This window comes from Aplidium turbinatum, chromosome 10, assembly GCF_918807975.1.
Source record: "Aplidium turbinatum chromosome 10, kaAplTurb1.1, whole genome shotgun sequence".
Lineage (NCBI taxonomy): Eukaryota > Metazoa > Chordata > Ascidiacea > Aplousobranchia > Polyclinidae > Aplidium > Aplidium turbinatum.
The window spans coordinates 24,100,859-24,117,762 of NC_137481.1; the positions used below are offsets into that span (position 1 = coordinate 24,100,859).

Genomic DNA, 16,904 nt, shown 5'->3' on the forward strand with positions numbered 1-16,904 from the left:
AAGACCTTGTTTGCGTTGTTCTTACCTGAGTGAACGTAAAAACACGATATCAATTAAAGGATTTTTAACGGACTTTTTATTTTGGCTGCCGGCGCGAGAATTTGGCAGCCGGGAAGAAGCTCTGGTCGGCGCCATGCTTGGTCGCCCGAAAAATAAAGGAGCCCAGAGGCGTGCGATGTGCTTTTTAACTTCGCACCCAGAGTTGCCAGATTGGGCTACTTATCGCGAATTGGGCTACTTTTAATTCGCTTCGCGACTTGAATTTGAAGGTTTGCGATTTTTTGAAATTTGCGACTTTTTGGGCTACTTTTTACTTCCCAATGCCTAACAAAGATGAAAGTGGAAAGAATCACAGAATAATCGACTTGCATCACATCTCTCACTTTGGAGCGTTTTTACGTTTTTTCTCTTCTCTCTTATTTTGGTAAAAATGGCGTGATGACCCCTTCCACGTGACCACGTGTACTTTTCCTAGCCAATGAGCGAGTAGCGTCTTGCTGAGTTTTACCCAGTTGGCCTTGGCCGAGTCGAACTCGAGTAGCCTATTGGCTATTGTCGCCTCACTATCAGCATCTAGATCTATGCGTTTGTTGTTATAGGCCTAAGGCAGAAGTTTCCCAGGGGGTTTTGTAAGTAGTTGCTATTGATTGATTAGACTTAGAGTGTGAATTTTGTGATAGACTTATTTTTTGTGGTTAAGATTTGGGTTTAAGTTTGAATTAGTAAACTTTAAACAAGATATGTACGGTATTGTTTAATTAGACAAAGACTAGAGGTGTAGTGGGTAGTAACTAGTAATGTAGCAAATCTTATTAGCCCAATGGAGGCTAGCTGTGACAGTCTTTTAATATTTTAAGTCAGTAACAATGGTAGCACAATAAAGCTAATTGAGTGACGTTAAAACCAATTTTGTGACCAGTTTTCCTCTGGTTAGCGCTACCAACTAAACTCTTCTCGTTAATCTTTGTTGTGCTACCATCATTGCTCACTTTCTTCTGTGTTTTAAACCTTACAATATATATCCATTTTCAACTTGCCATGAACAAAACTGTCTAGATCACATATACTGGTATTCATAGAGATATTTGATAGTAATGAATATTTCAATGAGCACAATTATGCAGTACTACCTAGATATGAATGCATAAATAACTCTTAACTCCGTGAGGTTTGTCATTGCCATGTGGGTATTGTAAGATTTATGCTGACATTTTTGTGTTGTATACATCACTTAGTGGTATTGTAAAACAATCAATAGACTTTTTTTTTTAGTACTCGTATAGGTTTCATTAAAACAATTAACGGTAGTGGTGTTCATTTCTTGGTCTGTTGGTGTAAGCATTATTTTGCATATATTTCTGCTCTTGTATTATAATAATAGTTCTTGTGATCTTTCCGATTACTGACTGTCAATACTGTAGCCTATAATCTTTTTTCTGTTTAGGTAATTTAAGGTTGTAAAGTTTAATTGTACAGTAGGAACTGATATACAATGCAATATCTTACAATTGAGACATGTTGGAAAATTATGCAACATACAAAATACAGTTTTACTTGAAAGAAAAACATCGCGCAGAAATTGGGCTACTTTCAAATCCATTTTGCTACTTTTTTGCTACTTTTTGTAAAAAAAATCTGGCAAGCCTGTTCGCACCAGTGTTCTCACCACTCAGACGACCTTGCTATCACTGAGTCTAACCGAGCTGCCATGCTCGTTATATTAGCAGCATAAGGCATTAGACTAAAACGTTTAAAAGTAATTTACTGTGATTCTTCACCCTTTTCGACGTCCGCAACAGCTACCCACTGAAATTTGAGACAACTAGAGAGTTCGAAACGTTTTTTTTTTCTATATTCCTTCGAAACGCTTCGTGATTAATTGATCAAACAAACTCGAACTAATTTATTCCTGGCACTGTGGCACCCTATTGCAATGATTCGCTAATCATAGCATCAATTTTGTTTGTCGTATCCAGGCTTACGCCCGGTGGTTGAAGATTTAGATTAAGTGGACGGGAAGGCAAGGAAGCCAATCTTCGTGTCCACCTTCAGGCATGCCTTAAGCGTCCTGCCACAGATACAGCCGCATGCTCTTGAGCCAATCACCCTAGCTTGTAGTTTTAATCAAGAAAACTTCAAAACGTTGTTTTGTGTTATAAACTTCAACTATTTGCTCACTGAGCTTAAATATTTATTGCATTTGCTTGGAAGGAAACATCTCCAATCATTTGAAAAACGAAAAAGATACTTTTCACATCCACACCTCTTTATTGAGAGTGTTTTTATCCCTGCACTGATAAACTCAGAAGTTTAACACGATTATGATATCTTGACCAATTGCTGCAAGGGAAGAATCGGCCACCCCCACGAGTAGGGACAAAGCCGAATTTAGATGATTATGATAGCAATTTGTCTCTGTGCCACTAACCGGTCAGACACTGTCAAGTTTAAACCTAAGAGAGTTTGCCACTAAATGATATTGAACGTTGCCTTGAAAAATTTTCTATTTTTGTGCTTTGCTAACCCCTCACTGCTTTGTTGGTGCACGTATTCATTCGCCAGTCGGTTGAGAAACATTGATTAATTATATGAAGTGGAGTGAGTAGATATTGTATCCGGCTGGAATTGCAGTACCCTATCGCTGAAACATTTTGCTTTTAGTCAAACTGTTCTTCCGGGTCATCTGTAGGTTAAGCTAATAAGCCTCACTGTCATTGCACGTAACTAGCTCCGAAAGCTAGTACAATCCGCTATTGCCACAGTGAACTCGCAGCACCTGGCTGAAACAGGTCGTTTGTATCCACACTTGTGAAATAAGGTGCTCCAGTTGTCTTGTGTCTTGATTTAGTTGGTGCAGATCATAAATTCATTTACATAAAGGCTTAGACATGCAATCGTATAGGACAGGGCTTCCCAAACTTTTTTTCTCGCGACCCCTTTTAATCTCCTAAAATGTTTCGCGGCCCCTTATACGATTAAAACGACGAACAGTGCGAAATGTACATTTGTGTCTTTTGTGATAATTATTGAAAAGCTTAAATCTAACGAAAACCAAAAACAATTTACCGTTTTCAGTTCAGTTTGTTTTTATTTATTTCTGACCATAACAACGAAGACTATGGGCATTGGGCAGCCTAATGGAAGCAAAACAAAAAAAACAAACACATTTATTCAGTGTGAACAAGGCAAGTCCAGCCGTGGCTCAGTATTTGCAGGTTTCAATGTTGTTTAGGTTGGAACGGTAGGCGAAGTGAAAACACTTCTGATAAATCATTTTGAAATTTTGCTTTCCAGATGTTCAATTTATTGATGAACGCATCAACTTTAGATTTCAATGCAAAATATGGATGTTTTCTCCTAGGAGGGACAAACTAAGTTCGTTGAGTTTTTCAAGCAAATCTGACATTTGACATAATTTCAAAAGCTAGATGTTATTGCGAAAATGGTGGACCAAGACGGAATTTTATTCTGTTGGAAAAATCACGATTTCGGCTTTCAACGTTAATTGACTATAGCCATTTCAAAGCTCTGACTTTTGAAAACCACCTCACTTCACGATGCAGTAAAAGAGCTTTAACTCCGATTCTATTTCACCTCATAAATTTTCAAAAATACGGGTAGCCTATTGAGTGCGCGACTCTTAATAAAGTTAATAACTGTCACAGCATCTCGCACAGAAGTGTTAATATGCAGTACCTTGTGCAAATTGGTATACTTTCTGCGACCCCTTAAGTTGGTTACGCGACCCCCTGGGGGGGTCGCGACCCCCAGTTTGGGAAGCCCTGGTATTGGACAAACCAAGTTTGATCTCATGGTAATGAGTGTAAATAAACGAGATTATTCTGGTGACGACTGGTAGCCACCCCCCAACCAGGTGGCCGACTGAAATATTTTCCGACTCTCGGTAGGTCTGCTCTCCCCAGTAGCAGTAGCGAATCCAGGAGAAAGGGCATTTCGTCACTTGCGTGCTTCAAATCCGAAAAAAAACATGCAAATTTTTTTCCATTTGCGCTCGCTTACCCCTGTTTCTATAATTTGCGGCAGTGGATTTAAGCTAATTAGGAAATTAATGTTCTCCTCAAAAACCAAGACAACAATGAAATATTTCGAAGTAAACGCATTGTTAACTCAACTAGCAAACAACTAAATTAACCCATTCCAGTGCTCAAACTAGTTATGAGGTAAAACGCACGTTGTGTGGAGCTTGTTATTGGGGAAGGCGGGAACACCTTGGACACGATATTCCAACCCGGTCTTTGGCGTTACAAGAATTTCAAAGCTAAAACTCAGGATCACAACTAACACCAACAAAACGGGATCGAGCGAATAAAACTGCATGCATGTTCGGTTAGTATCCGCTGTTGCTTTTGCCATTCGTTGACCAGAGGTTATGCTGATGATGGTTACGATTTTCAGACATTGACGATCATTGTCTTGCAAACTTTTCTGTCGCGTTCGGATAAAATCGTTGATTCTGTTTGACTGTTGTGCTTGTCACTCATTTATTTTATAATTGTCCTGATTGCTTCTTTACATAAAGCAGAATGGATATCTCACTTACGCGTATTATCGGCAAAAGAGTATGTTTGGTGGCGCAATGACAGAATTTTGAAGGGAATTATTGCTATTTCCCAAACAATCTTATGGGTGCGATAGAGTGACAATGTAAATCATCGCATTAGCACTGGGTTGCGTATGATGCCTAGGACCAACTTTGCAATAATCATGGTCCTTCCGTGTGTTTGAGTTGGGACAGGAAATTCCTTGCTATCAAACAGGAATAATTGAATGGCTATTCATCATAAAGTCCATTTTGGAGTGATACTAATAATCTTCCACCACTTTCTCTGCTTGTTGCAATGTCAGGCAGCATCTATCTTCCATTAAAAAACGTTGATATTACATAAATTGTTATTCCTTTCATTCTCGCAGCGTTAACTTTCCTATTCTTGGAACAAGGAAGTGCTGAATCGTTTCTAGAATCTCTGATCGTTTTTTTATTGTTATCACGAGATTAGTTACTACGTTACTTTGTTGTCTGTTGATGGCAAATCAACGCGAAAGTTGTACATTGAGGTGTGGATTGTGTTTTCTCTGATGTCTTATCCACGAAGGAATGCAACATGGGTAGAGATGGCCTTGCAGCTTGCGGGTGTCAGTTTAGTCTTGTAAGTCACAGAGATGTGTGTTTTCCCTACTTTTACGTGAGTAAAAGTAACTGATTTCCCTACTTTCCGTGAGTTTCCTGGCCAACAATTCCTTATGTTTCGTTTCGAGATGATATCAATTTTGTTTCAACCCGAAACACGAGGGCGAGAACCTTCGAAAGAACATCCAGCCACAATTGTGTATTTTGATAATCTAATGCACACCCTCCCTCAGCCTGGTTAGAAGGTGGTGGATCAGCAGTTCTCAGCCGGGGATTCGTGGACCCCTATATGCAGCATGATTGATGAACTACGACGTTTAAAAATCTGTTGTTGTTCATTTGTGTATTACAGTGATTTTCAAACTGTGCATCGCGACGCCCTGGTGCGTCGTTTAAAATTTTAAAGGTCGTCGCACAAAGGTTCGGTTTTCTAACCAAAACAAAATTCATACAAAAGAGTGAAATCTTTCATAAGGCTGTGTATGTTTAACTTAATGCTTTTGAGACAGCAGATTGTTGTGAAACAAACTGAAGAAGTCTCTGAAACGCGTAATCTCTGCTGAACGTTGCCATACCCTAACTATGTTAAACCTTCGCGCGTTTTAAAAAAACGTTAGATCAAGCTGTTCAATGTATTCGAAACGGCCAATTAAAGTTCGCAAAAAGGAATAAAATTTAACGACTTTATAAATTGCCTAATCATTAACGAGATTTTGTTGAATATTAAACTGAAGAGACGCTACACCTCTTCCATGTGAACACGAAATCATCTTGCTAATAAAGATTGAAAAAATGGACGCCAAGGACGAGACAGAAAAACGTTATTAAAAACAGCGGTCTTAATTTGTGATGCTGTGTTGACCGATTGAAGCATACGGCACAGATAAACCATAAATCGATCAATAGGAAAGTATTAGTTGGTAATCGGCCACCTCAATTCGTTACACAATGTTTATATACCAATGCCAAATCATACAGTTTAGTGAAAGTACTTTTGATTATTTATAGTGGAAAAGCTGTTCAGCTCGAAAAAGTAGCATTTTGGAGATCTTTGGACGATATTGCATATAACCAAGAAAGAAGCTACTGTTGATGCGCAAGGCAAGTCGATGTTTCAGACAGCTTGCCCGAGTGCGTTTGAACAACCTTGTAGGATTGGAACGTCCATGCGAGGTCAAGTTAATAGTTGGCCCTTACTTTAGTTTTGAAGATTCTCCCAGTTATTTTCTTACCGTTTATAAAACGTGTGAAAACGCAAAAACAACTAAAGACATGTTGTTGGTTTATTCCTGTTATGTTATTTGTGGGGATCAACAGCCACTCAATATATACGAAGGGCCCGGGTTCAAGACTCGTCTGGCGTGAGCGCTGATTTGTCGACGCACCAATTCTTTAAAGTTTAAGAATGTCTCCAAGAAGTGTTTATGTGAAAAACAAATTTTCTTATTAACAATGTGACTGCGTGGTGGCTGGGAAGAGGAATTCTGTGTTTGACATCCTTTAGGTGTTTGCGATAGCCTCTAACTTTAATGACAACTGACTACGTCTACAACTTTACGTTGTTTAAACATCTCCAGTAGGGATTTAATAAGTTTAAAAAGTCAACAGCTCATGTCAAACAAACAAAACATACGGTAACAAGTTGAAACTCGATTGACTTGACCTTTCGTAACGCCATTTTTATTTCATTTGTTATTTTGTTCTAGAAGAATATTTATTTGCATTAAAGCTGCACTTTGTGGACGCTCGCTTGGCTGTGGCGGTATCATGCTTAAAATGTCGTTCGCTGTTGGGTTAAAACTGTATTAAAGTTTGTCTGTTAGTCGAGCTTTGACTATTGCTGCGATGGCATTTTTATCCATGATTATTTTTCGATATCGCGTTTCTCATGGCCTATCACTTGTGGATGGTAGTTTGCGCTATGAATGTTATGATATATTTTGCTCAAATTGCGTATTGTCAAGGAAGTACATTTTCTTAGTTTTACCCAACTTTGTCTGCAGTCTTTCATGCTGTCAGCACTGACATGGCATCAGCAAATCAGTCAAACCACGATCTTTGACGCTAATCTAACGTTAATTTACTGAAAACTAGCGTAAGAATGACTTAGTGGTTGCTTGAATTTCCTGTTTGCTGTGGCTGGGCGTAGGTGCAGATTAGAAAAAGGCGCTTTACGACATTCTATAGCAATCGTGTATTAGAGTCAACATTGTGACGTGATGGCAATCATCTATATAACCCTCTGCTTGCCAAGCTATGTTGCTTACTTAGCGCTAAGGCTCATACAGGGGCATGTGGATTTGAGGAAGTACAATGGTGAAACTGGCTTATGTTCACACATAGAACCCTGAGGTTTGTGAAAGCTTTGAGCCAGGGATTCCTAAGTCTAAGCTTTAATTTGTTTTACATTATTAATAAGACGTCTAAAACAAGCATTATTATTAATTAAAAAAAGATTGTATAATTTGTTTTGATTTAGGTTAGCTGTGATCTTGAATTGATTTTCTGTAGGTGCTTGAGAAATACTCACATAGAATTTGTGTGTTGCATAGAAACGTATCATCACTTCAATGATTTGTTGTGGTTTGAACTTGGCATGCCAACGTTAGGTAAATCAAATTTCAGGCTGTTGTGATGATGTAACAGCTTGATTTTGTGCCTACAGATGGTTTTGTCTTTCTCAACACTGCCAAGACACGAGCCCGGTTTTTGTGTGCCTTCCTTATAGAAGTTGAATAATGTGACAGAATAGGTCTCCTATAAAACCATCATCGATTCGCTTGCACAAAATTTCTAAAGTATGCGCCTTTTGTATCTCCAAAGAAAGGGATAAAATTAACTGGATTCTTATCATGATTCGGGCCGTTTTGAACAATCTTTAGTGATGCACTTAAGTTTTTTTTTTATCTGTGGATGTGTTGGCTCTTGGAGGCAAAGTACTCGAAGAATCTTTTTGCTGAAAGAACGATGCAACGAAAGTTAGTTTCTGGAAAAACGACATACCATGGATTGTTTAGCCGTTTCGAACTTTTACTTTTGTTTTTTCATAAACTTGAGGTTTTGGTTTTAAGAACCACGCGCTATTGGTTTTGTGTCTAAAAACAAAGACAATTTGTGACATATCTCACTTGCATTCTTCGTGTGATTTGTTTGATGCTATTTGTGATAGGTAGGCTATGGTCTTGCGCAATTTTACTGCAGTGTACGGCTGTACGCAACTTCACATATGGCCTTTGCGCACTTCCACAGTGAAGTAATTGCATTTTTAAATGTCACGTGACTAGATGGGATTCGTGATCGAAACTATCACTTGACTTGCTGGAGGTCGCCTCTTTGTTGGCTTCGTCTTTTTCACTTCAATATAACGTTTGCTTTGAGTTGTTCTTGTTTCGATGGAAGGCGAGGACGTGTGACTTCCACCTTAAACTTTTCTTGATCCTGGTTTGAACTGGGATTGCAACCAACTTTCCATAGAAGAAATACCAACAAGATTGATGCATGAAAATGAAACTGCAGAATATTTTCACTGTGACATGGCCCTATATCACTATCAGCCTTGTTTTCATTGTTCACATTTACTGTGACGTGCCCGAGCCAATCCTAGAGCTTAAATTCACTCACACCCATGTAAAGTTGTGATTGTTTATTAAATTGCATCGGATGGTCAGTGGTTGTGTGGCTTTGAGGGCGTTTGAGTGAGAAGTCCGATTGCGCTTACTGGTGGCCGGGAATTAGCGCTTCACTTCCACCGAGCAATCGCACGATAAAACAATCCCGTCTGTCCTGAAAAGTTGATTGATCGTTTGAATGGAAGCTTTGCTTTAAGCAGCCTCAACATGTACTCATTTTATCGGTAATGCATGATAACTGACATTTTGTACATGTTTCTTGTACGGTCTGCTTGCCACTCCCATGTGGCTACAACTTCTAGCACTTTGAGCCAAATTTTTACTTTATTATTGGAAACAATAAAAATCTTGACATTTTTAAAGCCCCTTAAAATACCAATATTGTAGCAGAGCCAGTTGAAGAACATAATGCTGGTGTTTCAAAATGTTACTCACTTTACTAGTTCTGTTGTCCGTCTGAAAGTGTGTCCCGTGTTGCGGAAATCTCTTCTCATCACCCAATACCAGTTTGTCTACTGATACCAGATATTTTTCAAAATTGCAGCCGAATAGTCTTTGAAATTAGTACAGTCTTTGTGTGTCATGTTTAATCGCCATCTCCGCTTGCAGTAGATTGCGCATCAACATGGATTTAATTATCTGTTTCCATGAGTCACGTTTTTTTGTTAGCTCGCCCAGTGTCGTCAAATTGAGTTCGGTCCATGCCTGGATGTTGTCATGCCATCATCTTAGTGGTCTGCCTCTTTTTCTCTTTCCGCTAACTTTGCCTTCCACGTACATTTTGTACTGTACAATTAATTTTAACTGTACAAAATAAAATTGATGTAAAAAAAAGCTTTTTAACTCATCCAAGCGATGTTTGTAAATTTGGTCTAATTTCAGATAACACAACCTAATACTATTACATCAAAACTAACCCGGAAAAAAACCACTTTCGACTTAATTTTTCTTGGGAGCTGCGGAAAAAAACTTATCTCATTCCCACTGGAAAGTCGACCACCCCGATTTTGTCGTAAAACAATCTTCGCGATTGTGTGTTCTAGATTGTAACGTATGTTGTAGGTCATCTGATTGGTTAGTTTGAATTTGAATTATGCAAACAACGCTGCATGATGATGGTTAGGCATGGTCATAAATTGAAATGACCTCATTTAGGTCTAGTCGTCAACTCTGGTTGTTCAAACGTTAATTTATGATAGAACAAAGTTTGCAAACAACTTTAGCTTGTTGACGTTTTGAAGACGTCGAAACGATCTAAAAACTATTTGTTTTCTATCAACTATGTGCAGCATCAGACGCAATTGTTTGCTGTGGCTGATTTTATGAGGAAATATGCCTTTCCCAGTGCCTTGTTAGTAATTTACGCACGAGAAAGAAGAACGTTATAATTGTAGCTTATGTGAATTGAATCAAGTTTTGAAAATATCTCTCCTTGTTTTTACGACAATCATAAAATGTGAAATCAAGAGGTTTGCCGCTAAGCATTCTACGCAATTCTTAGATGCTGTTGCCTTGAGAACGAAGAAGACGTAGCTGTAACTGAGAAAATATTTTTTTACATCGTTTCAACGTTTTTCCGTATGAACTGGGATAGCAGAGTAATGTACAGTTAGTCATCAATGAAGTACTGATAGCATTGGAAAGTGTTTACTGTGGTTTTCCCACTGGCGCGGATGTTGGCCGAAGTGACTCTATATCTCCTCTATCGATCACGATCTTCCACCGTGTACTTGGTACCGCTTTTTGATCCACTTTTTCTCCTCCCACAGAACTTCCTTATGCCACCATCGCTCTATTTTTAGCATTTAATGTTGTTACTTTCTTCTTACCGTACGTCAGGTTCATTTTAATCTCAAAAGCACTGGTTTTATTTTGAATTCACTTTATACAAATGAAACTGGCGCCGATTCAATGTGAACGTTACGTCATAAAGCGAACTTATGACAAATCAAAAGTAAATAGCGCGATCACATTTCACGTCAGCTCTCAGGTAAATCTTTCAGCTTGTCGCAATGCGCCGTCTAACGGCTGTTGAAATGTCAGAAGCTGTGACTTTTGCCTAAATGCTGACGAGAGTCGAACGACGGAGAGCTCAGTTTGAACAGAATGATAACGATATTGTCACTATCAGTGGGGGGAGCAGCTGTTGGAAGACATGATAGCAACCGCATATTTTACGTTGCAGCGAAGACAACAAAGTGCTGATGTGGGATGTGCGCCACTCGAAGGCAATATTACGCAATCTAGACCAACATAATGGCGGTGATGGAAGTTCAAGGAAAAGAACAGGTGAAAATGTTAAAAGTTTTCGCTGCATGTAGAAATCAATATTTGTGCCACATTCTTTGTTAAATTGCTTTGCGCCTGGTGAACTGACGCTTGATTTTTATCACATAACAAGCGAAATGACTGTGGTCCTCTGGTGAAAACAATTGCTCACCCTTGTCAAAGCCGACTCGTTATATTCCACTTGCCATTAAACACGCAATACTGTTATATAAAGTGAAGATATAATTTTAGTAGACGGCAAGGCAGGTAATGTTGCTTTGGTCACATTATGCACGATAACCTTGCCAAGGCAGCGAGCCACGTTCTTTTGCCTGAGATCTCATCGGAAGCTGTGTTCATGCGAGTGGTGTTTCATTCCTTAACTTAAGGTGAAGTGCCCCCCAGGTGTCACAGCTCACGGAGGGAGCGTCAATGGTTTGTTGTTCAATGAGGATGGAAGGTTCTTGCTCTCTTTCGGCACTGATGAACGGATGCGACTCTGGAACGCAGACACAGGTAAAAATTTGAATGCTCCAACATTGCCAAGTGCTGAGTTATGTTGTCTGGGCGTCGTCTTGTAATCATCACAGCAGCAGCACCAACCTTTGACTCATCTCTTACTGATTGTAAAGTTTATTAAGCCTTTAATTTCAAAGCCTAACATGGTTTTTAACAATTACACTCATGCCTCTTTCAAGAGGAGTTACTTCCTTCAGTGCACCTTCAATTCTTAATTGTCAGAAGCTGCTTTAGTGTTCATACTGTTTAATTTTTTCCAAATTTTGTTCCCGGGCCAACATGGTATTCATTTCCTGGCTTAACGATTTGCTGCGCTTGCATATTCGAAGAAAGGCCGAGTTGCAATTGTTCAAACTGGCAGACTCATCTCAAGGAAGTCGATAATAATTGTTCTAGCCTGGGATTTCCAACTTTACGCTGCACAGTCGTTGAATCACCTCAATCTCACTGCACAACTTTCAAAGGGAATCTGAGTAAAACGCTGAAGAACGGACAACGAAACAATGGTTAATTCACAAACCTTTTTTCCGTGCTTTTTCAGCACTGTAGACCTTGGATTACTTTTACAGAAGTAAATATAATCACAGGCCTGTAAGACACCTACGCGTGTCATTATTAATTGACAATAGAGTTTCGCGTCGAAGTATTATTGTGGCAGAAGCAGCATTGTATCGTTGGGTGACGTAGTTTCGTTTAAAAACGTATTGTCGAACGCAAACTTATCACAATTGGTTGTTTCTAGAAGCTTCTGACGACTGCTTTAATAAGAGGCTGAGAACTAGAAATACCAACAGTTTTGTATTTCCATCGCATTCCACCTTGACTTGTTGAAAGTCGAAATGTTTGTTTTGGATATGAAATTGCGCCTTTTGCTGGGTGCAATCAGGCTTTTCATGTATGCTAACTGCCAGTGCGTTCAAGTCAAAGTTTGTGTTTCAGGCGAAAATACTTTAGTGAACTATGGTCCCGTCGCTAACTCCTCCACTCTTCGCACGATCCGTATGTGTCTTCATCGAGGAGGACATTCTTCCTCTGTGGTGATCGTTCCATCTGAGAGGTTCATTTTGCTCTTTGATCTCTTCTCTGGTTCGTTCTTGCGAAGGTTGAGCGAGCACTTCGGCAAAGTGGCATGTTGCGAGTACAACCCAACCAATCAGGTTAGTTCGTCATTGGATCATTGAGCCATCTTGCGTGAAATCTTGAAATAGAAATTTTACTAACTCTGATCAAGTTTACTGAAACTCATCTTTATGATTTTTTTTACTTAATGTTTTTGTTTTCAGGAACTTTATTCAACCGAATCGAAATCGAATATTTACTTTTGGACTCCTGATGATGATAGATTGGCGGGATCACATGGAGAAGAAAGTAGGAGATCTGCGGTTGTTAACCGGCTCTTCCAGGACTCTTGGAGCGACAGTGATTGACAATGTATGTTTGGATGGATCCAGTGGCAGCTGCGGAGCCGAAATTCTCCTGTGAGCGCACAAAAGAAAGCTGAAGGAAAGCAGGACAACAATGTTGTTGAGCGTGTGCTGGCGAGGTCCGCTCATGTTCATGCGCTTACCCGCACTATCTTCTGACAAATTATTTGATTGTGGTTAGACTGTTGGCCAAAAGTATTGGTCTACACTTGCGAACGTGTTTCTGATAAACGGGAATGTTTCTATGGGTATATTGTAGATTCGTTTCCAATGTGAAGCTGCGGCAACAGTTCATCGCCTCGAATCAAATCGCTCCTCGTGATCGAGCTACATTTCGGTCCCGCATTATTCAATATACCTACGACGTTGTTGCACAAATCCGAACTGACTTTCGACATCTTTGCTGGTTCAAATCTCGATGTCAGAAGAACCTGACCTACTCTTGCTGGAGATTGGAGCAATCTTTGAAAATCACTTAATAGAGCGTCCCTCACTCAAACAATTTATTTCTTGCGACAGGTGCAAGTTTCCGTCTGGCTCGAGGATCTCGCAATTTAATTTGAACCCGTTTCATGTAAACTACATTTCACCATGTTTTGTTACGGAACAATATCGCTTGCATTTCGAAATGAAATCCACCTGATTGAGATTAAAATTAGTTTTCACTTGATTCCTCCAATATAACGTAACGACCTCTGACCTTGAGTAAAAATAAGGCGTTGTCTTGTTTACGTAGGCCTACAGTATTTAAGAAAAGTTTAGTTTCCTGAAAGCAGGAGTACCAGGCCAGTCAACAAGTTCAAGTTCTTTTATTCCGCATCATCAGCACGTGTGAAAAAAACACAATACAAGATTACAATGTGAACTAAATTGTTTGCTGATGATGATGGGAGTGGCAGAAGGACCAACAAGCGATGACGTGCAAGGTTAGCAATCATCAGAAAGAGCGGACAATGGACTCGGGCGCTACGTTACAGGCAGTTCAGCCTACAGAAGCATGAATTAGCAAAGGTCTGACAATCTCGCTGACTTAGCACTAGGTTTTGGTTGTTGGCGTGCAGTAGAATATCGCCTTCGTATGATGGCGAAAATTGTTAATGCGGTTTGTTCTTCAGCACTACATTCACAAGAGGCCATTCCCCAACAGTGGCGTAGCCAGCCCAAAATGTTGAGGGGAGCCATCAATTTTTGACTAAATATTTTGCATATTTCAACAAAAAATGCTAAATTGACAAACTAATATAGTCATTTAATAGATAAGTCGCTAGATTTTATCAAAAATTCACTTTTCCACACCTTTTTTCTTAACTCAGTTCAGTTTGTTTTTATTTCTGACCATCACAATGAATAAAAAAAAATATGCCAAACATTGCAGAGGTTCAGAAAAAAGGTAGAAGCATTACAATCAGTTTAAAATATGGTGTTAATAAATTTGTTTAGATATTAGTGGTCAAAAGATAATCAATATTTACAACACCATCAGTAGGCTAAATAAGCCTACCACCAGATTATTAACAGTCCACTTGTTGCTTCCACCAATCAGGCCAGTAGCCTACCAACTCAATTTATTTTTTCTCATTGATCTTTCACGATGGCAATGAAGCACATACTAGTCTGGAAGGAGATCAGAAGGCGTCGCTGAGGCGTGTTTTGACTCGTTTCTTGCAGTAAAAGACCTCTCAGTCTTGACCAGAGGCGTAGCAACCGCCCTCCAAACCCTCCGATCGGAGGGGGCCCCGCAAGGAATGGGGGCCCCTTCGCCGAAGTTTTTGGAAGACTATCGAAATACAGGATATAGGCTAACCGCACGTGGTCACAAACGCACGCAAAGTAGCAGAGCTTATTGGTATTGAGCAGGTGTTTTCAAAAACACGGTGCGACGTAGGAAGAGAATGTTCGGTTACCAGTATGCTGATGATTCGAGTCGTCTTTCTGCTAAAGAAAAATTCAAACCGCAATTTTTTCTTGTTCTCACTAATCAGGCCATGTCTTCTGTTTCTTTGCGCTTTGACCGACTTCGTGGTGTGGTAGGCAGGCCTACAAGTTGTTTGAATTTCTGTAGGCCTACAACGCTATCAGCCTGAGGAAGTGTCTCAGAGAAAATGGTTGGTTGGTTTTGAATCTTTGTCCTCGGACTGACAAAGCCTTGATTGGTTAATGGTTATTCCTGGTAGTTTCGCATACTTGTAGAGGCTCTTGACGCAGGGCCGGCAACCGAGATTGGCAGAGTGAAGTTTTCCGATTATTGAAGTGATGTTGCCAGGCAATTATTCCATTCACTAGGTGTCGCTGAATGGAGAGCAGTCCTGAAATGCGTTGCTCAAGCGCACACCCCGAGAGTCGAACTTGCGCCGCGTGGTTTTGAGCGGACACGTAGGCCTAACCACTGAGCTAACAGGGCGACAATGGAACTGGACAATCACTGCAAAAAAAGTAAAAGAAAAATGGAAGACATTGATGCCAACGAACTAAATACCGGTAATGGAATTGAATCGAAATTGAGTTTTGAATTGAGTTGGAATTGAATTGAAATTGATTGAGTTGGAATTGAAATTGAGTTTTTGTGTTTTTTTGTCCACAGAAGTTCTACAGAGTCTGCAGAAGTTTTTCCATCCTCTTCGACCAATCGCCATCTTTCGGTGAAGCGGTGGCCATGTGCTCCAACCAGTTGTTTTATATCAATATCTTGGACTGGATCGTCATGCTATTGTCTGATTGTTTGTCTATTTTTCTAACATGCCGAATTGGATTTTTTTTTTCTCACTTTTGTTATGGTTTAACGTGTAAAACATACGGTAACCCAAATTTATCATATTATTGTGACATGCCACTACTACATCCCAGCTGGCGATGCCTGTCGTTTTTGCATTGATTCAACGTTTGCTAACGTTGGATCAGTGTGGAGGTGACGAGTTTAGCTGACTGGGGTCTAAAATTATCGCTTTATCAACGCAACTTTTATCAAAGCACGCTTGATATCTTCAAGATATAACTTCTCTGGGTATAATTGAATTTCCGCAAGATGATGATGTTGTTTTTGCTAGTTTGTTTTATTTGTTTTTGTCCTTGTTTTTATGTCGTCAAGTTATAGCCTATCTATTTTGTGAGGCGTGCAAGGCCTATGGTGCGTTGCGCTTGAAATGGCTTTGCTCGTGGTAGGATTTCTTTGTGGGGTTTTCTTTGCCTGCCTTGCTCTTCTTTGCTATGAGCTAAACGCATCAAGACGTGTTCCCCTTACGACCATCAGCACTCTTGATAACGCACCATGGCCGATCTTCATAACAACTGTCCATACAAATCTTAAATATATCAGCCAAAACTATGTGGGCTAATAAAGCTACTATAGCCTAAATATATGTTGTTTATTTGTTTGTTTTTTTTGTAACATTTTCTTTTTTTATTTTCCATTTATACAGTATCTTAAATTTTTCTGAAGGTGTTGCGACCGTGCCAAATTTCTTTCAACTCAATAACTTAGGCTACTTCGGTCTCAAGCACGTTTTAATGTTCGCGTTTTGTCGCTTTTACCCTTTTCTCGACCTTTGCTATGTTGACGTGTATTGTTTTGATATGATGGTCAGAAATAAAAACAACTGAACTGAATCGTTTTATTTATGTCATCGAGAAAGAGAGAAGACTTATCACGGCAAGCATTTTTTTAACGTACAAAAACAGTCTTCAGGAGATCAGTTCAGTTCAGTTCAGTTGTTTTTTTATTTCTGACCATCATATCAAAACAATACACATCAACATATCCAAATATTTGCATTTGCACCAGAATTCTTCTGACCGACCACACCAGTTACTGTCACCACTCACCAGTGCTGAAAGGACCATCAGCAGAATGAAACTGATGAAAAATATCCTGCGCTTTACCGTGGCAGATGACAGGCTTTCTGCTCTTGCAATTACCAT

The 16,904-nt window shown here is 39.6% G+C and overlaps 1 protein-coding gene across 1 annotated transcript in view; it reads left to right on the forward strand.

The window, feature by feature from the left end:
• The window catches only part of LOC145777911 (DNA excision repair protein ERCC-8-like), a 32,674-nt gene extending 19,434 nt beyond the window's left edge, over positions 1-13,240 (forward strand). The window contains exons 8-11 of the mRNA XM_082589269.1: positions 10,964-11,067; positions 11,452-11,562; positions 12,505-12,722; positions 12,849-13,240. Coding sequence (XP_082445395.1) covers positions 10,964-11,067; positions 11,452-11,562; positions 12,505-12,722; positions 12,849-12,992 — 577 coding nt within the window. The 3' untranslated portion in view covers positions 12,993-13,240. The remainder of the gene's footprint in view (positions 1-10,963; positions 11,068-11,451; positions 11,563-12,504; positions 12,723-12,848) is intronic.
• Positions 13,241-16,904: the final 3,664 nt, after the last annotated feature.